Here is a 24,778-nt window from a genome sequence, read left to right as displayed (position 1 = left end):
TACGTTAAAATAGTTACGAGACTTACCGTTGCGCCACCAGTCGCGAGAGGGAATGCAATCGCTGCAGTGCATCCAGTGGCAGGTGCTGCATCTTGTTGCCAGATATATCCAAAGTCATGAGCGAGTGGGTCATCGTGCTGCAAAGGGAGAAGTACGATGAAAACGAGGACGAACGAGGTGCCACGCCTATCTGCATAAAATTATCCAAATCATTCCACACGAACTGCAGCGGGTGGTGGTGGGGTCTGTTATCAAAAATATATAATGGCCAAAACTTTCACTAAAACTTTTGTTCACAACTATCAACAGTTTCTGCTTGGGTCTGCTACATCCTCCATCAACATCTGATTCCCCATCCCATGGCTCATATAAATTGACGTGCTGCCTGCCTTTTGACATATACCACACACAAGTCGGAAAACAAATATTTAAACTTAATTAACGCGTAGCAACGACCCAGGCGACCCCAGCTGCCTCCCCGTGGCACCTACTTCTCTTCCTCTCCGTTCCCCATTAATAGTTATACACACGCACCGCAAACTCACCAAAAGTACACACACTCACACACATATGTGCAAAGGAGTGGACCACATTGGAACTTAAAGTTTTAATGATTTCATAAGCCACTTCTTTAGGGCATGGTAACAAAATCTCTCAGATTGCTTTTACTGCATGCGCGTTAGTCATAAGGCATACGCACTTTTAATAAAGTGATTTATTTACAGCTCTTGTATTATGTCTATACGGTGAGTAATATACATTTGCATTTAATGGGTAACATGCTGCTTTTATTGGCTAACCTGATGTATAATTAATATTTGATATAACTCATACGCAGTGGTGACACATTTCGTACTGCAAACAAATACTTTTTTAATATTGTTACTTGTGATACGATAAGTAAGTAACATTTAAATAAATATTGTATAGAACTGATATCGTTTTGAGGAATAGTATATACTAAGGTCCACCCTCGACTTCAAAGCAAGAAGCTGAGGAGAGAAAAGGAAACAGAGTTCGGGGAAACAGCGACCTCAATTATGAAAACCACGAGGTTTTCCAAACAAGTTCCAGCCTCCTCCTTAACGGCAACAACAAATACAAGCGCAGCGACATCCTTTTGTAGTTCTCGGTGTTGTTGTGTTCCCGGTCTGGTTGTTTATGCGACGAGGAATCAAACGCAAAACCAAATTTTTGCGGCTCCTTTAAACCACTTTGCGCCAGTCGCTTTTCCCGCTTTCCTTGCCTTCCCTTTGTTTTCCGGCTTTCTTTCGTCATTTGCCGTTAGTTCTTGATGTTATCCTGGTTTATTATTACCGAATGACTTCTAACTAACTATTGCTTACGATTCAGGCAAATAGTACTCACAATTAGCTATATTTAGAAGGCATTTTAAATTTCTGTTCTGATTTCTTCTTTATAAAAACAATACATTGAATGGCCCGATGCGTATATCCACTATCTTTAAATACTATATCTAAAACGACGGGGTATTGGAACTACTATTGGCTTACTACTGTTATTTATTTAGTATTATTATATTATTACTATTTAGGTAATTTCCTTTTGGGTAATACATTGCAATGCAAGGGTGAGTGGAATAGATATAAATTACGGATAAATGCTGAAGCTGCCATAATAGCAAATTTATTAAAACATATTTTTTCTTGTATACTTTTTTAACACTCGCAACATTTCTTTCGTTCTAATTCCATGGAAATTCCCACTAGCATGTCGCTGCGGCATGTATGTACATACGAATATGTACTATGTACTTGGAATACCGGAGAAGTGCGCATTTATCGGCACTTTGCAACTGAACACGCAACAAACACGTAACACACAACAAGCCGATCCATACACAGACCATACAACCTTAATGGTATGTGCGTGTGCTTAATTTAGCAATGTAGCTGTGTAAATTATTAATTAGCAATTTTTGAAATACATAAGTGTTGAAATATTGATGGGAACTTTTACATATGGCATCATAGTCCGCAACAGAAAATGGAATCAAGTCTTCTCGTGAGTGTTCCCTTGTGGGCAATAAAGGCACCCAGATGCACACATGTATATATCTAACTGGGAGTTTGGACTACAAATGTAGGTATATGTGAATGAAACCTTTACGGACCACACCTGCGGTCAAGAGCGAGTAGGTCCTCAAACATGCGTTGTTTAAGGCCAGCAAAGGTAAATACAAGGGCTGGTGAGCAGCGGTTTGTGTACTTTGTACTTGCACTTTTAAAATTAAGTAACAGGTTATTTTTACGTAGTGTTTATATAAAAAATGCATTGCTAATATCCTAAGTATATACACATCTGCGCACTAAAATAGATTTCTAAGCATATCTAAATGGGGTGGATTTAGCCTAATGATAACTCTATAATGATTTTTTAAAATTGTGTACTCTGCTACATTTACCAAGATATTCTTAGTTAGCATACCTAATTTAATCCAGAGAACTTTTCCACTAATAGACATTGCGGCCGGAGTTTATTATGCAGATTATGCGGTAGGAGTGAGAAGTAGAGAAAAAGAAGCACGTCGATGGTTGCGGGGGGGTGGGTGAAGGTAGACCTTAACCACATTTGCCAGCCTTATGAGCATTAATTAGTTTGATTTAAATTCTTAATGCCATCGGAGTGTGTAACTGTGTCTTTGGCCAACTACCCCTTGAGCTCTTTTTCCCGGAAACTGCACACATCCGTTAACTGCGGCCTTTCATTTAACTTTAGCAGCTTAATGTGTGTGCGGGTGGGCGGTCGCCTGCGGTAAAGGGGCGTGACCCCAACTCTGGTTATCCTTTGTGCTCGTTAAAAAATTTCGCGTTTCATTTCATGGCAACAAAAAGCGTATAAGATGAAGAGCAGAAAAAAACCAAAAATGCTGCCAAATGCGGTCGACTCTTCCCCATGATTTCTCCCATTCCCATTCTACACACACAAAATAACGTGGCCAAAAGGGGGCGGGGAGGGGCCATGGAAAGTTGCAGCCCCAGTCGAATGTGTGATGTATAATGCGAACTGAATCACAAAACGCTGACGAAATACGAGCCTGTGTTTACTGTACTACAGTCAGAGCAACAATCACTTTTCTCTTCGCGTATGTTAACTTTTTCTCTATTTGGCCGCTTACACTTTAACGGGTTTCTATAAATTGGGAAGACTTTAAGACCAAAATGGTTGACTCTATATGCGTTTTATTCAAAAATTATACATTGCTGTTATATTTAGCTGTAGATCCATTCCATACAAAGCTTAATAGTCAAGCCTTCAGAGGCTTACATTTTGTCACAAATCAAATCTAGTATTCAAAACATTAAGCTGAGAAGTTTTTCTAATTTAGGGCGGGAAAATGGCCTATCAAGAGCATTTATTTATTCGGCTTAGCGCTTAAAATGTTCCCTTACCGTCCCTTCTCATTTTGCTTTGCTTTTCTCTTTTTGTGATTATTTACACTCAAACAAATAGCGCTTGAAAGTTTTTCATTTTCTCTGGTTTTTTTGCGTTTTCCGCTGCGTGTGTGAGTTTGCATTTCCCGCTTGCATTTTCAGCCTGAGTGCCCCGCTGAAAACGCGACGCCACCACCCGTCCTCGCTTTGTTAAACTTAATTTTACGCCTTTTTTACAACTTGCAGGTTTATGTTGTAAAAATATACAAAGCACTCTTCACCGGCAGACACACACTCTCACGCATGCACACACTCTCACGCGCCCAGGTGGAAAAGGGGTCATGTAAATAGGCCGGCCAACTGTCCTGTCATCATCTCCCTCTCCTGGCAGGTGTGCCTGTGAAGGTTTGGGTTTGGGCTTGGGTTCCATCTCCACTGCTCCTCCTGCCAACGTGACTCGCCACTTTTCCAGTGGAAAGCACTCACCTGAAACTCCGCTCGGATATATCCTGCAGTTCGTTGTCGATTAGCTTTAGTGTCTTAAGACGCAATCCCTGGAAGGTCTCATCGTCGACACTTTGCAGATGTGTGTTGGACATCTCGATGTAGCGCACACTACTGTGCATGAACTCTGCGGAGGAGCGGGTAAAGAAGATATATGGATCAGAGATTTGACAGAACAAAAATGTACATATATACAGTTAAGAATTTAAATCACAATGTTATGTTATGAGTGAAAAGTTCTTTTCTAAATAATATGAAGCCACCCTAAGATAATAAACAAAATTCTAAGCTATATATTTGGGACTTGAACTTATGGAAAAAGTTGTTCAAGTTACCACTGCTACTTATAATGAATATTTCACCGTGTTCTGCTGGGAAATTGCGTTAATATTGGATGTACCGAAAGCATCCAACACCCTCCGCAAAGTAAGAGCCGTCTCCGCGATGGCGGCTATCAGTTCATCATTCAAATTGATTTTAAACGGCATCCGAAGCGTTTACCATAAACGAGGGAATATGGGGCTTTCGCCAATTCCCTATGCCAACCGATACATAGATGTCTCTCCCCGTCTAACGATGATGGCTTTTGTTTTGGCAGTTTTGATCGCCGGCGCGTTAAGGCAAATGGGTCATCAGCGTGCCATCAGACAATGGACCCACCAAACCGGTGGACCAGAGAGGACCAAGTCCATGGCACATCGTCCATTGCCCGTGGCCCAAACCAATTCCCCTCCGGCGAGGAAGCCACGCTTTCGATTTTGTGCTCGTTTTCCGGTCGAGCCAGAGGCACAGGATCCGGGCACTGCCTGCAGAAAAGAAAGCAACTCGCCATCGTCTCCGAAAAAATTCCAACAAATTTCATTTTATGGCTATGCAAAAGACAGTTACATCTTGGCTGAGCATAACAATGAAACGCAACGTACTCGATTGCTCGATTAACTTTTTAAATTGTGAATGGGAAGTAGCCAATTCTATTAGACCCCTTACCAAAATATATAAAGTTTCAAATGAATGTAAGCGTTCTATTTCGTTAAAAAATATATTTTTGAAAAAGAATCTTTAAAATAATAACATTTAAGAGTGGCATCGACCGTATCAGGTTTACTTTAATCTCACTGAAACTTCAATACGTCAAGACTGAAATAATTAGCTTAAAAAACCATTTGAATGGAAGGGATACCGTTTTGTGTGTTAAGAAAAAACAATTCAGTGATTTACAATTTTTAAAAGTTTTTCCCTGAACGATTTCATGCATATTGCATATTTTTTTCGAGCTTAATTCCCTGCCAGTCAAACCTCAACAAAATTTCCTCGGGAATCAGTGCGTTTTTACTTATTAAATATTCCATGGCGCACAATAAAAAATAAAGAAAAATTGGCAAGCATAGAGCGATTGATTTTTGCACTCTCTGGCGCATTGAATATTTATAAGGAACAATCAATTGGTCAGCTTTCGTTTTATGCGGTATTTTTTCTCTATGTCTAAATGCTTTGATGTTCGCAGTTTTTTCTCAGTCTGAACTCATCAAATTGATGTTTAATTATTTCGCTCTGCAGTCAAGTTTGATCAATTTTTGTTGTTGTTTTTTTTTTTTTTAATTTTTGGCAAAACGCAGATGGTTGAGTCAATCTCTGAAAATCCGGGATTAGTCGCGAATTTCGCTTTGACTTTAACGCGACCGTGATGTCAGTGATTTGGTTCAGATACTGACACAGGAATATGTGCATAGCAAATGCGGTGGAATAATGGTTGAACAGAAATAGATGCGCCTCCGCTTTGGACTTTCGGTCTAAAAAATTCCCAAAACAGCGAACCGAAAAGAGAGGAAATCTTTCAATTAAAAGCGAAAAGTGCATTTTCATGTTGCACGTCAGTCTCTCTTCCAGTTTTGTGGCAATTCTAGAGGAGCAAAACAGACAAAGTCGGGGAGAGTGGGAAAAATGCCACGCCACTCGACCAAAAAATATTTACCATGTCGGCGATCGGGTTGAGGGAGTGGGTGGTCGATTGTGGGATGTGGTCTGTAGGCGGTAGGCGTTGGGTGGTGTCATTTGTAGCAGTGCCTCGCCGCCTGCCAACCCGCCGAATGCTTAAGGTAAGGTCAGGCCATAATTTAAGTTGACAAGCATGACATGGAAATTCCCTTTGGTCGCAAGCAGCAGCAGCCGTTGCCATAATCAGGCTGAAACACATGGTTACGCCACAAGCGTGTGTGCGTGTGATTGTGAAGAGCTCCAATTCCATGCGAAAGTCGCCTTGGGTGACCAGTTCCTTTGAGAGCCGCGTCCCTCGTCCCCGGCACTCCAAGGACTCTCGTCCGCCCCCGCTGCTCCTGTTTAATTAACACATGCTCAACGAATCGTAATTTAATTGTGGCTTTGATGTTTCCCTCGGGCCTGAACTGAGTCATACAAAAATTGAAGACATTTAAAGGGGCCAGGAGCATTTTACCTCACACGAAGACTAGTTATTTCCAATTAATGGAAACTTGCTATTGAATTAAATGACACTTTTAAAACCTTGAAATTTCCATAGTACTTGCATAATTGTATTCGTAATAAATATAATATAATGCTTTAGTACATAGAAATTAATGAAATTAAGTAAATTGAAAGCAAAGAGAAAGTACTAGCGATTAAATTGTATTGAAATAACAGTACTATTAATAAGCAAGTGCTCCAGTATAATCAAGCCAGTGCTTTCGAGTGTTGACCAAGCTAAACTGTTAGCATAAACCCATATAATGATTGTATCGGCGATACGCTTAGATAGTTGATTATTCAAATGCCAATGGCTGCATATATAGTTTGCATTACGGGTACGGAGACCGGACATACATGCGCTACACGAAGTAATATAAGCACAGAGCAGCTTACATCTTAATTACATATCGCATATTAATACAATATTAATCATACGCCCTGTTGACACGCGTGCGCCTCCCTTGACCAAGCAGCAAACACGTGGCCAAAGCACGGCGCATTGCTCATGCAAGGCCAACCATATATACTCGCAAAACAAATGTATATATGCATACGTATATGGAGAAAGTACGCATGTGTGTGCGGGGGCGTGTGCATATCTAAGCCATTGCCAGTGTTTTGTCAGGAGTGGACAAGCCAGCACAACAACGGCAACAACACATATGGCGTTAATAAACTTCTGGCCCCGTGCTCCATGCCTTAGGGTCCACCAACTGAAATGAACTCGGGAAACAAACTGGTGGAATGGGTACAGCGAACTGGAGACCAAGGACTGGGCATGGGGATGTGCATATACGGAACCTGGATGGAGACTCCTTCTGGAGTCCATCGCACGTTGTTGGCTTGTGCTGCTTTATGGCCGCAAGTCAATTCTCTGACAAAATGCCAAGCATATTTATTTATTTACTTTTGCTTCCAGGCACAACAGCGAAGACCACTCCCAAACTTACCATCCTCCCAGCTTTTTGTATGCTCGTCCACGACCACGTCCGACGTTCTCGTCTCGTTTTGCGTCACTTGCCAAGTGTTTATTCAACTTGCCCCACCGAGTATATGAAAAAACACAATAAAGTACAAACAGCCAAGTGTTGGTGGGTGGTAAGGGGGCGGGCAGTGGCAGCATAGATGCAATATTAACTCGGCCAAAACCAACGAAATTTCTTTGACTTTTGTTTGAACCTTAAACTAAAACAAAAAATTTATTTTATAAAATGTCCTGAGACTTTAAGTAGTTAAGGTACTGAATATATTTAAGTTATAACTATAGTCGATTCTTTTTCGTTGTATTCAAGCATTATATTATTTAGACATGTTTTTCAATATTATTTTTTATACTTTAACTAACATGTTAGACTTTTTTCAAAATGAAAGACTATGTGGCAAATATGAGCACTTCTTATTATTTCTTATGGAAGCATTTTAGGGGAAGTCATCTAGAGGACACCATAAAATGTGGCCGAGAATCGTGTAGCCCTTAATTCTAACTCTATCATCTCGACAATTTGTGTTCTTTAGCCCAACTAAAGCTGTATGAGGCTCGGTAACAATCTGCTACGACATTCAAAACCGATGCCTTAGAGCCTGTTCGTCCGTGTGTTGATGAAGATTACGTCAGCTGAAAAGTTATTGTTTTGGCCCGGCATTCAGGAAGGCAACTAAAGACAGGAACCGGGTGTGGGTGCGATGTTCGGGCTGGGAAACTACCATTTATATCCATATACTTGGTGTCCTGCACAAAATGGAGAGAAAGAATCAGGCCCAGGAAACATGCGGCATGTGGGCAAACTGTCGTCTTTCATTTTCGATTTTCGGTCGGTCGCAAATAGTTTTCGGCATGAAAATTGCGGCCAAATCGAACCAAGGATGCTGCTATCTACCAAAACGACCTCTGGCCAAGCATGAAAGTGACCAGCAGGAGAGAGCCCGAAAATGAAACATTAAAAATAAATCTAAATTGGAGATCCACTATTTTCCATGTTTTCTTTTTTGTTACGTCCCAGTAGACAATAGGAATTCAACATTAAATTACGGAAATATTCGGGGCAGGAACAAAAGTGTCACTGCTGCATATTCTGTGTGCGGTAGCGACGCACTGGAAATTTTGAGATATTAAATGAATTTCCAACTTGTGTCCCCAGTTACAGTTGTCAAATCCTCTTCCTCACCACAGTTCCCATTTCTATTTCTGGGTGCATAGTTGTGGTTATTTTTTCGGGATGCTCGACCACATGGTGACGGTCCAGGCAGGAAGTCGGTTCGATGAGGGGAGCAGGCTGGAGAAAGCGGGAGCAGGGGGCGTGGCACGCAATTAGCCAGACTGTCAACCAAAGTGTTTTCTCTTCCTTTCTCCCGCATCTCTCTGGATTTCTGTGTGTGTCCGCTTGCATTAGAATTGCTAATTGCCAAAAGTTTTGCAGCTGCAACATTTCTTCTGCTGCTTGAATGCAATCGTTGTCGCTGACATCCCCATCAACGTTGTCATTTATATATATGGGATAAAATTCATATAGATAGTCCTAGAGTTGAGACATCTGCTTGAAGTGCAATGCTTGATGCTGTAAGAACAGGCTTTATGTCCCTGTGATATGGAAGTAAAGGAAATATAAATTGGAATTTGCTGACGTGTCATTACTTTTAATTCGATTAGTTATAACATTTTAAAGTTTCTCATCAAAGCAAAGGCCAATGCAGATGCAATTGGAAAGTTTTGCATAAGAAACGAAGGATAAATTGCCAATGCGGAGTAGCCATTTCGGACCCTCCGGGGAGGTCACCGAGCAGGAGACAAACTTTTCAATAGTATTCCACTCTTCCACTCTTCCTGTCTTCCCAATTCCCGGTGCTGCCAATGTCTGGCCAATTTTTGTGTGTTTTGCCAGTCAACAACTTTGTTTATTATTTTGTTTCTGTTATTTTCTTTTTTTGCAACTTTATGCGGCAACTTTTGGCAAAAAAGACGACTCTGTGGGCGTGTCACAGTTGTTAACGAAGAGGAAGCGGATTGTAGAATGGTAATATTTTCAACACAAGGCTCAAAACACACACAAAGCGGGGAGAAAAGAAGCCACCGCAATGAGAAACATTTTGCGCTTGCAATGGAAATGGAAAATGACAATGGAGCTATGGAAACTTGCCATTCATTCATTACTTAAAAGGGAAGCAAGAGTCTTCGCTGAGTCTCCCGACTGTAAAATACCTACTTTATGAATTCTGGAGAGCTATAAACTTTTTAATGAAATTGAACCCATTGTTGTGGCCAGAAGGTTACCTGAAAAGTATGTGCTGAGTTGTCTACTTTTAACTAACAATTGTTTCGCTAATTAGCTTTAAAATCCAAGTCAGGCAGGATTGTTGTATAGGTTGGTAAAAAAAAATAAAAAGTATTATTTCACCTCAGCCAACTTTCCTTCTTATGTGACCGAAAAGTGTGCATATTACACGCTATAAACCATCTACCTCTGTACTTATTAAGTGCCAGGTATGAAAACTACCAAAATTTGCGTGGAATTTGCCACAGCAATCGTTATAAAACTTTCTCGAAAGCAAAGGCACTAGGGAAGAAAGAAAAGCGGAAAAGACAAAGAGGGGAAAAGAAAATAAAATGAAAGGAAACTTTATTTTTACAACTAATTGGCAAACTTAAATGTAAGATTTCGTTTTATTTGTGGGCCGCGACAAAGCTGTTTGGGGCTTCATTAAAAAATTACATTTTTCCAGCTACAGGCGACAGGAGCACAAAGACCCCAAAGGCACTTGGTTTGTCAGGGAAACAGGAAATGGGAAATGGGCAATGGGTAATGAGAGAAGTAAGAAGCCGACCGACGAGTCCTTGTCCAGGGCAGCGGCCATGGCAATTTATGACCAACTGGCAATGAAAATATTTGCCACATAAATAAGTCGTGACAAGCTGGAAGGACACATTGACAGGCGATACACGGGGCCGGAGGACAGGATATCGAAAGGATCGCAGGATATGGCGGGGTCGCTTACCTGGAAACTTGTACAGGGCCACCTCGTTGCAATTAATCTCAATCAGGGTGCTTGTCTCGTTGGGCAGACCGGCGCACTGGCACATGGAGTTGAGTGGACAGGCGTAGAGGATGTCCTGCTGCTGTGAGCCCAACAGGGCGGCGGATCCCCTGCCTCCGGACGAGGACGGTGGACCCCGGCCGGTGTTCCTTGGCCTGCGGTGGCCACCTCCGCCGTCGAACTGCCAGCAGTGCGAGGAGTTCACCAGGCATGAGATCAGCACCAGATACAGATGCATCCTGAAAGGGAAGCGAAAGAGGTTTGCTCTTTAGAAATCTGCGATCTATAGATAGCATCTTATAATCTAGTGGTCTTCACTTTTCCTTTATTCGCCCGTTTCATTTCAGCACGTTGGCTCACATAAATCCACTGTGTGGAGACACCTTTTGCCGAGGGCATTTGTTTATTCGTTGCTGCTTTGCATAAATCACACGTTTGAAAAGCGAAAGCAAATGAAATGGCATAAAATTAACGTTAGTCCACACGCGTCGACTACGCACAGTGGCACAAAACAAAAATATGCAAATACATATTTCGATCATGATATATAAAATATAATATAAAAGAAGAGTAAGTACCGATTTTTAAAATGAGCTAAAATTTTAATTGATTTTCAAGCAGAAAATATACAGTCATATAGCATCTACATCACCCAAGTTTTAATTGTATTTACGACCATTTTTATCCCGCACAGCACTTTCCAGACACGAGTGAAACCTAAGCCCTCAAGCATTCTGCTTGCAAGCTCGGTGCGTAAAAACAATTAACTTGATTTAATTGTTTTCGTAATACTTTTGAACCAATGTTGATATTTTGGCTTAAACGAGCCCCCCTCATTGCGCGTCCAACACGCCAAATGGCAACGGAAGAAGTTTTCGACTAAAAGCCTGCGACAACTCATGCAAATGAGCCGCAGTCGTGTGACACAGTCCTCTTTTGCCAGCCGAACTCCCTCTCATCCGCCATGCAATCTTTCATACACATGAAAATGCCTAGCCTTAAAAAGAAAATATGCACTGGCGGAAAAAAGGTTTAACTATTAAAAGTGATTAAGAAAAAATTATTCATCAGCAGTAACTTATTAGCTAGAAGACCAACAATTTGACTAAGTGTCTTAAATAAAATTCAATATTTCTTAAACAAATCTCAATATATTTCTAATCAATCATTTCTCTCGGCTTTGATGAAAGTCAGAAGAAAGTGCGCAACCACAACACGTAGAGGCCTCAACAGCCGCAGAGAAGTCGCATATAAAACATGTTTCATGTACTCTGGATGTGTGATGTTTATTTGACACGCCAAAGTATATAATAACAAATAAAAACTTTCGGCTCCGCCATGAAACCATGGAGCCATGGAGCCATGGAGCCACGGAACCTTGCCATACTAGACGCTGGCGACAAGGACGAGTACGGGCCATTAGCACGATTGTTGAGCTTTAAGACTCCCGACGGTTTACCTTGAGTGCGCCAATGTGTGGGTACCTGCGCACATTACGACCAGCCATAAAACTAGGAGCCAAGAAGAAAAACCCTGTGCAGAATGCCACTCAATCCCGCTCCCATTCGCCTAAGTCTGTAAGTTATTTCCAGTCAGCTCAAAGCTTCGGAAAAGTCAAATATATTTTATACACGATGAAATATGGCTGAAAAAATGCTGAAAAAAGTAATGCGGGAGGTCAGGATAGCAGAAATTATACGGCTTAGCTCTTAAATTGGCTTGCAAGAAGAAAAACTCCAAAAATCAGGGGCTTACCAAAAAATTATTATACTATTGCTTAAAACGAAAACTAGCCTCCGCGTGGTAGATTCTGAAACTGCTTTTCATTCGCAAAGGGTATATACTATTGTATTGTTGCAATAATTTGATTTCAAATAAAGTTCTTTGGAATTCGGAAAAGGAAAATTCTACTGACATGAAAATATTTAGCAATCAATCACATAAATATGCAATCTGGATACCACAACTTTGTCCCATCTATCTTTCGTTTCAATTAAATAAATATATTCTAATTTAATAAATCTTATCTCGCCAACTGTTTACCTAAGCTTCCGACTGTCATTTGCCATATGCACAAAACATTAAATTCGGACTGACAGAAGAAAAACCAATCAGAAAAGCTTCAGTTTTCCGCCCGGCACTTTTGCTGATTGTTTTTCATTACGCTGATGGTGACAAATCGAAGTCTTTTCGCATCGCTTGGACCATGTAAAACAAATGATACATCACTCAGTTGAGTGCGTATATATAAGTAGTATCAACCTTTATGCACCTTTCTCACACATATACACATGCGATACATCAGAATGGGACAAAGTCGAAGAAGTCAGGATGTTGGACGACGGGCGGCAGAATAAAAACGAAAAAGATAAATATGTCGTAAAAGTTTTTTATTTGCGTTTTATTTTTTTTGATACAGAAAATGACTAACTTGTTGGCTGACAGACAAGCAGCAAACAGGCAACGCTTCGGGCCAGAAACAAGTGGTGGTCAGAGGGGGAGTCGGTCTGTGGGCTGGTGGGTGGATGGGTGGTAGGTCATGTTGGACAGGGAACGTCTGTCACGCACACACGACCCCCCTGCCCCATAAACTGGACCCTGCAGATGCGGGCGCTGCGTCCATGTGACCCTCAACCTTGTCGGACCAAACTTTTAAAACAAGCGAACAGAATAAATGAGTGAATGAAAAGTGGAATGAAGGAGTATCATGGATACTCTTTAAGGAACAGATATATATATAATAAATATTTATATAAATATTATTAAAAATAAAGTAGCGGGTTTAAAGTTAGTTTACAAGTTAGTATTTTCATTAGCTTTTTGTTATTATATTGTATTTGTTAAAAACCCACAAAAGTATCTTTATCTTAATCCCATTTCGTTTTCCCTTTACGTCTTATACGCTTATTTCCATAATATATGCGATACCCTTTTCCCCACTTTAAGATGCGGCCAAAGAGCAAACTATACAATAAAGTGTCAATCCCCACAAACGCTCCCATTACTGAGGAATCCTTTGCCGCCATCATCTTCCTTTGAGGAGAAGGACGAATGCCACGAAAAGGTCAACAAGAGGCAGGCTGCTAGGCGGGGCAGACCGCAAGTTTTTATTACGCATATAATGCCAGCGATTTGCCAAAGGAGAGTGCGGGCGGGCGGGAGTTTAAGTGGGAGTGGCTCGCAGAGTCTGCATCATTTTTATACTTTTAATTTTTTATGCCGGTGACACAGTGACATGAAATGTCAACGAGCTGCAAAACAAACAGCAGCAGAAGCAGACGGAGAACCGGCAGCAGCAGGAAAGTCCTGGACAAGGACCAGGATAAATATGATGAGCGTCCGTTGGGGATGATGTCCTGTTAGTTGACGGCGACGGCGACGCCGACGCCAACGCCGCTGTCGGCGACGACGCGAGTTGCGCAGCGCAGCATGAAATGGGAGCAAAACGTAGCATACATTTGGGAGTTGTTGGCTCGCAGTTTCTCCGCTCGTTTCGGCTCGCCCTATCTCTGTCGAGAATTTGCGAGTTTGTGCGATAATAACATATGTAAGTTGCCTCCCCGCACACAGAGCATGCATATGTGAGCATGTCGGTTTTAAACTCAGCCCCATAAGCTGCTCCCATTTATGCTCCAGCTCCTGCTGCTGCTCCAACTCCAGATGCCGTTGCTGTTGTAGAAGGCCAACCAACGCTTTTTCGTCCCAAAAAATAAAGAAATCCAGATTTTAAAGCCGTCGCTCAGACGGGGATCAAAACTTTAAATGAACTTAACAAACTGTGAGCGTGTATTTAACGCAGCCGAACATGAAAAAGGTTCTTGGGCAAGCGATTACGTGGTAGTAGGTGTTCCTTTCGTATGTGTATGTATGTAAGTGGGATCATTATATGTATATATAATATCCTCAAGATACATTACACTTAATCGGCGTCAAGTCAATTAAGAATACGGCAAACTTTGGCCGGGCCTTTCGACAGGAGTACCTTAGTAGAAAGGATAAGTTATTGTATCCTAGCAGGAGTTTCCTGAAATGTTTGGTATTAAATCTAAGACCTTATTAAGGATATACTCTTCGTTATAAGAACAAATTAAACACGTAATTATGAGACACACTACAGCCATTTTATATACTGATTTATCTTTATTTTGAACGCTCAAATGACCACATTACTTAGACTATTCCTCAATTCGACACTTTACATTTTATCCACATCTTCGCTTCCACTTTTCCACAATATAGCCATCCATTCAACTAGCTCCGATTTGCTGGCAAAAGTCTAAGGCCAGTTCTTGGCCATATCTCACACCTTGACAGATGCAAAACGATCCATCTTTGGCATGGGAGCTGCACATATGCAGAGGGTTTTATGAAACCATTAGCAGAACGGCGCAAACTTTAAGATACATTCATCTTGCGAGCCGTTTTAAAAAGAAACTTAGCACCGCACTGGTTTGACTCGGCACCGATTCCTTGGCCATATAAATCACACCCCGACACAGACACACCAACGAAGATCCACATTCACATCCACAGTTTAGTCAGTTCATTCAAGTGTCGTTTATCGCTTTTGCTATTTTGGCAGCGCCTTTCGCAAAACTGTTTTCGGTCATAAATATGCCAATTTGGCAGAGCGACCCTCACACTTTACCCTTAACAAGGTGATTTCCCGGTACTCGGGAGCTAACCAAAAAATCAGCCATCCAGCTAGTCAGTCAGTCAGTCAAGCGGAGTCAGTCAGAACAATAAAAATAAAATTTATTACTCAAAGTTTATGGCATAGCAATAAATGTATCTTTTCTGCTGAGTATCCCAGTATCTGTATCCATAAATATGCACCCATTCGCACCTATGTGCGGCATGCGGGGGTGCCACATGTGGCGCCCAGAGCCGCCAACACCCATGGACATCAGAATTATTATGTTGCCCCAGCCCAGCCCAGCCAATTTCACCCCATTCCAACCCATTTCGACCCATTCCAAGCCATGTTCCACCCAGAGCACAACCCTTGATTCAAATCCCATAAAGTTGTCGAGTGTCTGTTGCTGTGATAGTTGCTACTGCTGGCTATTTCACGTTGGTCGGAGCTGTTTGGCAATTGCCGCATCATTAATCTTACTCACGGAAACGACGCTTAGGTCAAAGTTTTGAGTTCGGGTAATTTATCTTCGACTTGCCGCAATTATGTGCCCAGACGGTGCTGGATACGAAGGGAGAAAAAACTAGACAATTTTGCACCGTGTGCTGACACCTCCGTTAATTCCAATCCCTCCGGCAATCAGCGACGCACCTGAACTTTAAGCCGGATGCAGAGGACTCTCTTCTGCAGATGCGGGGAGATATATTTACATAGAGCCCCACTCGCGAAAGGATTGCTCTAATAACTCTTTGCCTAAATAATTTAAGAGCAATTTCGCGCCCACGGCACTAAAATTAAATTGAAGTGTTTACGGAAAACACATGAATTGCTTATGAACGCCGAGCGCCAAACTATCCAAGGCCGTTCGCCAGGTGGGCCGTACGAGAGGCGGGATTGGAGGCCTCAGGCGTGTCATGTTGTGCGGTGGGCGTGGTCGCGGCTCCACTGTGCGGCAACGCTTTGGATATATGTATTCCATGCTTATCAAGCAAATGACAGTGCAACAGTGAAACAGAAAGTACAGGGCGACAAATGAGTGATGACCAAGCAACCCCATCGCATGTGCACAGTGGCTGAGGCTGACAAAAATGATTACATTTTATGTATAGAAATAAGGAACTAGTTGGGAGCTCTAAAATATCCCACAAGTTGTTAGTACTTAAGAATGGTTCTAAGCTCAAAAGCTTGTCTTAAGGTCCATATTTGTATCCATCTCAAAACGTACTTACAATTGGAGCCACACAAAATAAATAACATTCTATATGAATATAGCATATAAATAAGGAAATATAACATTTTTCATTAAATCGCAACAAATCTTAAATACAAAAAAAAAAAAAACCAAATATGAATTTATTTACTTCCTAAGTCACAAGTAAAAAGTAAAGGAATGTAAGGGTTTGCTTAGCAAGTTAGAGGGTAGTAATTATAAAAACTTCTTAATTTGCGTGACTTGCAACCAGAAGCCTACAATTAAGTCACAATTTACTGAGTAGAAATGGTTTCTGAATGGACAACTCTCACCATATATTGCACAAGTACATTTACGTTTGTTACTTTCCATTTGAATCTGCTGTTGGTATACATACAGCTGGTATACATACAACGTTAGCTAAGTATCGTTGGGATTAATGAGAATTTCCTTCAAAAGTCTCCGTAATTCCCTGTTTTGGGCCACTGTTCCAGGCTGTTGTTATTATTCTCCGGGCACACAGCCGCACAATTAATTGCGTAAACAAAACGCGACGGACGGGAAGGCATGAGCATTGAATTATTCAAATCATCTATAATTACAGCTGGCAACCCGCTCGATTGCCTGCTCCTTGCCGTCCCTTCTTCGGTGCCACGCCCCCTTCGCCCCAACGCATTTATCAATTAAATGCGAACGCAGCGGCAAATCCAGCAATTGCAACAATAAGAGCAGCAAAGGCAACAACAACAGCGGCAATGAGGACATTGCTGGGCCAGCAATTAAATTATTAAAAGTTTGTCATAAATAAAGTGCGGCACTTGACAATTATTAAAATGAATTACAATCCAGCCAGAAGGATGGAGACCCAAATGATGGGCTCCAGGATCGATGGCGGCGCCAAAAAGGATTGACTAAGGGAAAGGCCAAAACGATACATATACGAGCTTTTAAATTTATGCGTTGCCTTTATAGCCATTTTCTGTGTGTGTGTGGGACGACCTCTGGGTTTATGAAATGCCAAGCGGCTGTTTTCGTTCTTATTTTTGCAATTGTTTAATCTCAATTACCAGTGCGAAATATGCAATAAATCTGTTATTGTTTGCCTTTATAACCGATTTGCAGGGTATGCTGGCCTGGTTGCTGAACACAACCAAAGAAACCGAAGCAAAGCCACTCCTGAAACCATTAAAAAATGTATTAAGTCCGATACTAAATCATCGTTGATTTCTCATAAATGCTAAGATAGGTACTCCTAGTAGATATTATTGTTATACTACTTATAATACTATTTCTCCATAAAGCAAGAGTCAGAGTGGGGTCTTGTTTTTATTACAAACTTTTCAAAGCCATGAAGGGGTATTCAAAACTCGATCACTTTCCAGTTTTGGGTGTCTGCTCCTGCATGTGTCACGGTGTGTCAGTGGCGTTTTATGCCATTCTTTCAAGTGGCCCCGACACACAGTTGCTGCAAATGGCAGGCGTACCGCCATTCTTCTGCCTCGATTTGCCACCTTGCCCCAAACTCCAAACGCGTTTTATTTTTTGTTTCATGTACGAAGCAATAAAAACACAAATAATGGCGGCAGTTGGATAAAAAGAGGAAATGTGTGTGCAGGGGACTGTGAGGAGGAACATACGCAATTTGTGCTGCGTTTGGGGATTGTTGTTGGATTGTAACATTTCTGTTTTCTGTTTTCGGTAGCTTGTTGTTGTGTTTGGTTTATGCGATCCCTTTTTTGTTGCTTTGGTTTTGGCCCTTTTTTATTTGCCTGTTTGGGCTTTGTTGGGCTGATTTTAAGCCTTTAAGCACATAATTTCAATTGCTGCATATAACACAAAACGGATTAATTTTGATTTTGACGTATGATTTGTGTGTTTGTGTATTTGTGTGCACGTAACATTTCAAATCTGTGCCTCTGAGTGCCAAATACCCGGACCCGACCAATTAATGCCTTACCCAGATTTCTACCAATTTCGGCCTAAGTATTTGGCAGGGAAAGTGCACGCTGAACCTGACAGGAAAATCCAATCCCAAAACCGAGAAAAGTGCTCAAACGCATCTCCACAACTCAAAGGGTTAGTGGCAAAGCCGAGCCTTAAATTTTCGACTCACAATTTGAAAGGTAAAATGTTGCCTAAAGTAAAGTATGTGTTCATGTGAAAGTAAACGAGGTCATGCCGTTTTTTCCAAAAAAAGTTCCATTCCGACTGCAAAAGGAAAAATATGTTTAGCCTAATTCAGGTGAGCGATTTCACATTGCTGATATTGAATTAAAATTACGGGTATAATCCATTTAAATACATTTTCAAGGAAATAAAGCTCAACCGGTTTAAGGCTTACCTTTTCTTATAGGTTGCAACTTATACATTTTACGCAAGCACTTTACATAATTTTATAAGCTTTTAGCAGTTTAAACGATTTAGTATAAACTTAGTGTCCTTGCAGTTTAATGTGTTAATACATTTATTAAGCATTTGTAATTAAACGTTGACTAGAAATATATTATATTTTCACTGCTCGTGCTCTCTAAATTCCATTCCATCTTTAACTTAACCAAAAGAGGTATTTGCATTAGCTAAACTGGACCTAATTAATAACACTTGATGAAAGAACCGGAATATCAAATGTCTGCTCTGAATTTATCTGTGGTTTTGAATCTCCTTGAAGCATCAAACACTTCAACCGCAACAGCAACTTTTGCCATAGTTTTTATATATATACACATTCTTATACATTTATATGGAAATCAGGTTGGCGACACTTTGCCAACTAAATGGCTTCATTAGGAAATTAAAGCGACAATGACTGAAAAACATGGGAAGGCGCAAGAGAGAGAGGAAAAGCTCGGGCTTTCCAGTTGAAATTTATGAATTTGTGGCATGATTGGAGCTAATCACGTTGCCTGCCATTACCAAAAATTATTTCACATATAGCACGGACGGGAAAGAAGGGGAAAACAATATTTAAATATCTTAATGCGTTAAATTTACGAGTCCCGGCCATGAGAATGGCCACGCATAAACTACATGATCACATACATATGTATGTATGTATGAGGTACGGCCGGGATATTCAAATTCGGTCAGGTGTATAATTAAATTGGAAATAGTGAGCACACGCACAGGCGAAATGAAATACTTTGGATTTGGAATATTTAAACGAAGGGCCATCGTCGCCCTATAACGCCGGCCACTTGACCGCCACTTAGGACCTGGCCAAAAGGTCAAAGTGTACAAAATTCACTGGAAAGCCATATACAATTTGCTAGGGACATACCATCCTATTCTCAATTAACAACATCTCGTTCTCCATGTCCTCATGGATAAATATTCAACCTCGCTGGCCGTTTTTAAAGACAGCAAATATAATTACACCTGCAAGAGAGGTCGTAAGTCCCCATCGTTCATTTATTCTTGGCCAATTTGGGGAACAGCCACCGGCACTTCGATGAAATGTGTGCCAATGTCTCCCCGGGGCTTGCAACCCCTGAGAAAGCCACGGATGATATGCGACATGGGGGAATCGTTATAATCCTAATGAATGTATTAAAGTTGCAGGAGAAATGAATATAAGCTCGTCAGTGAAAGCCTGCAGGGAATTGCGTGGAATCCGAAACTGAATAAGCTTTCAAAGGTGCGCTGATCTAATTTTTTAAATCGTATTCTCTTTGAGGGAACACAGAATACCTCTATAATAACAAAATTAATAGGATCTTCCATAAATAATTTGTTGCCCCAAAGCATGCATACAAATGTCGACTCAAACATCTCAAGTTAAAATAATAAGTGGTTATCATCATATTAAATTAGTCACCAATACATTAAATGAGAAAACTATAACATTATTTAGTAAATAACCCTTTGTCCTGTGCAAATTATACATGCGGACTATGCAATTTATTTTGGAATAAGTACACACGTTGAGAATGCGGTTTGCTTTGGAGGTGCCCAGTCTTTCCATCCCCAACTGCAAGTGAGTGTGTCACGTTGAGGGGCGCTTTCCTGATTAAATGCGTAAATTTAATTGCCTGGACTGCGACACGTGGCGTATAATTAATGACGTGAGTCTTAAGGACTCGAAACTCAGCTGAAGACAGCAAAGTAAGAGAGAGGGAGCGAGACAACTCAAACCGAACAGCATCTGAATAAGTCATAGGGTTTTCGGCTTTTCAATACGGCAGGCAGGAAGTAGGGATAAAGGGTCGGCCAACATCCGTAGGACACAAATAAGCCATATCATTCGCATTTCGTGTATTGACTGGCAGCTAACATGGCTTCGCAAAAAGTTTGCAACGACTAGTGCAATTGTCCTCCGTGCATACCTAAGTCCCCCCATCTAAAGTACAATTGCAACTGTCATACGCACGCATTCCCCGGCGGCAAGGGGCAAGTTGTTGGCAGAAATCGAGGTGGAGAGTCCTCTCCGCACATATATGTATATATGTTTTGCCATACGTATATACTATATGCATTTGGCAACAATTTATAAGGGCAATACGTGCAGGGCATATGCCCGGGTTAGGTTAGACTTCCTGTCGAGGACATCTATGCGAGGTCCACGCGTGTGCATACCAATGTCCCAACCAAGAAGACCCAAGGCAACGTCGACCAGTCCAGGACATGGCCATGCAATCCGGGCAATCGCAGCAAACATTTCAGGAACTAGTAGCAAGGAGGAGGAGCTTCCAGTAAACAAGGCTGGCATGGAGAACGGACGGAAACTAGTGGCAACGGATGGCTTCGGGCCAGGAGCAGTAGATACCCTAGGTCTCCTTGTACACCTTACCAAAATTTGTTGCAAAGCCATTAAAAAGTACCTTTAAGTTCTTCGTGCAATTTTTTGATTTCTTAAATATACTTGTTTGATTTCGTTGATATGAAAACAATTATCGCCACTTCTTATCATGAATTACAAAAGAGATAGACTCTAGAAATCATAGATCTGAACAGAAAATTGGATTATAAAGCCCCTAGTACAGAAAAGGGTATCGAAAGAAGGCGGAAGCGAAGCCTGAAACTTATGTCGGAGGTGGTCCCTGAATTCAGCTTGAAGTTTTTCGAATTGCTCGCACTGCGCCGTCATGTCGTTCGCCCTTCTAGCCCGGTTTACCCTTCGGCTCCGGTATTACCAATTCGATAATAAATATTGCAAGCTAGACAACAAAAGAAGAAGAAAGAGCATATATTTGTATGTATGTGTATTGTGTATGTCTGCGTATTGAAAACGAATTCAACAAGAAAACGAGAAAGTTGCTTGCACAAAACGAGCGAAAAACAAATTAAATTCGGTTTCTCGTTCTCATTTTTTGCCCCACTCCGAGTTTTCCCTCTGCAACACAAATTTTTTTAGCAATTACGTGGCGTGGAGAGGGGCATTTGGGGTGGCGGGGGATTTTGCGAAGGCTGCACGAAGTCAACGATTTGCATAAGTTGGGCGTGGCATTGCTGGGGCGTTGTCGCATTGATTACAAGCGTGAAAATGAATTTCGATTATGCGATGAAGGCAAGGACGAGGGTTCGCTGACAATGTTTTCGTTGCTTTTTGCCAGGACTCATTGTCAGTCGCCTGGCGCCGCAAGGTATGCTGTGATTTCAGCACGGAATAAGGCACTGCAGTCGACTGGTCGGTCGATCGGGGGTTCACAGCTGTGATAAGGTTAAATTCGCTTGGCTAGCGCAGCCAGATGTAATTTGTGCAATGCATACGGAAATGTAATCACAGGCAGTGCTGAAATCTAGCACACAAAATTTTCCACCGACAAATATCTGAGAGAAGCCTGGAAAAGAAAATACATGTACCACTACATGCAATCCAAGGCCAATCATCAAATTTGCTTCATTTATCTAGCCACTTTATTGCAAACCTAGAACATATTTTTGCATCCTAGTCAACAAGTAAAATTATTTCATACAATTTCTTGAGTAACGTTATTCTGTGGGCAAACATGTAAACACAAAATAAATAAGAGCATATCTTTGCTAAAGTAAAAGCATATTTTGATATTCGTATACACAGTTACAGTTTGGTAATTATGTAAAAGTAATGACAAAAGACTTTGAAAATATGTACTTCCGAAATTATAATACAAGGAAAGTTTGTAAGTGACTTTATTTATAAAGACTTTCAAATATCTATCTGAACTAGTTAATACACAACTAAAAATATCTACAGATCCTTACGCATTTTTATATTTATATATACAGGGTATAAAAGATGAGCAGCATTATTCATTTTCCATTCGTTATTCGCGAATCCACTTATGGTTTTCCTTCTCTGGTATTTTTTATTTTTTGATCTATTCTTGTTCCCGCTGGATTCGGAGTCGCATTGAAAAATGTACTTTTTATGCTTCATTACGTGGCATCTTCCTGTTGTCAGTTTTTCTTTACATTTCGTTTAACATTTGTCACTTTTATAGCCGCATGTGTGTGCGTCTGTCAGTCCGAGTGAGTGTGCGAGTATGTGTATGTGCCCTGGAAAATGCCTCGCAGCTGCCCATCTTCATTTGGAATGCTTTTTCTTTCGTTTTCCTTTTCTTTCCTTTTTAACGCCGTGTCGCTCTAGTTGTTGCTATTGCTGTTGATTTTGTTGCCTTCGTTTCATCAACAGCTGCTTCTTCACTTAACAAAATTACTTACAAATTGTGACTTCTTAGTCAAAGTACAATGCATAATCATTTCCATAATCTTACCTAAATGCATCGAAATTTCGACTTAAGTATGAAATCACACAAACGCTATTTAACAGTTCAAATAATTGTTTTACGAATATACAATAAGTTTAAGAAATTATATCTAGGTTATATGTTCTTATTAAGGATTTTCATTTTGATTTAAGATTAAACTGTAAAATTCACAAAGAACTCATATTTATATGGAGTGGATCTTTTTGTTTCTTTTTTTTCTGAGTGGTTCTAGCAGACAGAGAATCCCCAAACACTTGGCCCAGCCTCTTTACAACTTGATTTAAGGTTCAGTGGATATGGCGCCATGCCGTTCTGCCCTCGCCTCCACCAACTCCTCTTGCCATCCCATGTGCTTGTCTCCTGACAAATGTCATGTTCAAATTGCAGACTGAACTTTTGACTTTTGACAACGACAGAGAATCAACGACGCGATTCCTTGATAGATATGAAGTGGATTTTCCCAGGAGTCAAGGTCGATCATAAGCGAGGACTCGCAAGGAAGGCAAAAATGTATATTGCTGACTTTCTTAAAGAAGTTATACTTGAAACAGTTATTGGATCCTAAGCCAAATACATTTTATACAAACATAATTATTTAAATGGTCATTAATCTTCAACATAATCCTTTATTGCACATATTAAAACAAGTATTTTTAGCCAACTACCCACTAATGATATGCCGGCAACAAATCTCTGGAACAAAATATAAAACCATTCTCCGATGCAACATAACATCAACATCAAAGCTATAGAAGCATGTCCGTAAATGATTAATTTTGAAAAAGAATATTAAGGATTTTTTTTGGTATATAATTATTACTGTTATTACACCCTTTGCTGAATTAATTGACTCGTCATTTTGGGGGTAACAACTCGATTGCCTCGTCCATTTACGTGTCACACTTGGTCCATTTATTTCGATAAATACATTGATCTATCACCAGATGTTCCGGAAGCAAAGCCCTCGGCATAATAGCTTCATTACATTAGCGTGTTAAGCTACTTAACATGGTAAAGTTCCAACGTAACCTGTGTTCCGCAGGAAGATTGAACTGGCCTAATGCCCGGGCAGATTGAAGGGGCGTGTCACATTAGAACTGATTGAATTAATCAGCCTCATTATTTTGCTACTATTTGGGGATTTAATGCATTTGCAAGCCATGTTTCAATTAGGCCACAGCCAAGGACTTTGACTCCCAGCTGCATAAATTGTCGACTCGGAACGAATCGATTGGTATTGAATTGAATGGCACGGCTTGGAAAGGAATGTTTAATGTAAATGTATAAAGAAAAGAGCTTCAAGCTTGAATACGGGAATTTATGGGGCTACGTGCAGGGCATTTGCCAGTTGAAAGAAGATGTCTCACCGCCCATTTGCCAACCGGACGCCCCAGAAGGAAACCCTGCGATTGGGAGTAGGCATATTTAATGACACAAGGAGGAGTCGGCATAGACCATTATCGGAATTGGTTATCCGTAACAAAAGCTAAGGTAAACAATTCTAACAAGCAAACAAATGTGTAAACAATCGAAAAAGCTAACAAAACATTTCTCTTTTTTAGAAAACAAATACTTAAGCGATGTATTCGTATATTTAAGCAAACAGCTTGAATTATTGAATTATTGTTTGGTAGTTTAGTCAAAAAGTTTTCATTTCATATTTCGAATGAATAACCGAGGATTACCATTCAAACGATGATGATGATTTCGCAATCAATGTCCCAAAAGTGCCGAGGCCCCGACAGGTGACAAGCTTCGGCACACACAGAGCTCAACACTCACATTCACTTCTTTTTGTGGATATATGTATCTACAAGATACTTGGCACAATGAGGAAGAAAACAGAAGAAGA

At 40.8% G+C, this 24,778-nt stretch overlaps 1 protein-coding gene across 2 annotated transcripts in view; it reads right to left on the bottom strand.

Moving 5' to 3' along the window:
• The window catches only part of LOC6529027 (chaoptin), a 38,103-nt gene that overhangs the window by 5,602 nt on the left and 7,723 nt on the right, over positions 1-24,778 (bottom strand). For both annotated transcript variants that reach the window (XM_015198666.2, XM_002090023.4), the window contains exons 2-4: positions 10,374-10,651; positions 3,882-4,026; positions 27-137 (exon numbers count right to left, since the gene is read on the bottom strand). In XM_015198666.2, the coding sequence (XP_015054152.1) occupies positions 27-137; positions 3,882-4,026; positions 10,374-10,650 (533 nt within the window). In that variant the 5' untranslated portion in view covers position 10,651. The remainder of the gene's footprint in view (positions 1-26; positions 138-3,881; positions 4,027-10,373; positions 10,652-24,778) is intronic.

This window comes from Drosophila yakuba, chromosome 2L, assembly GCF_016746365.2.
Source record: "Drosophila yakuba strain Tai18E2 chromosome 2L, Prin_Dyak_Tai18E2_2.1, whole genome shotgun sequence".
Lineage (NCBI taxonomy): Eukaryota > Metazoa > Arthropoda > Insecta > Diptera > Drosophilidae > Drosophila > Drosophila yakuba.
The sequence above is the reverse complement of the archived record's forward strand: the minus strand, read 5'-3'. Positions and strand labels throughout refer to the sequence as shown.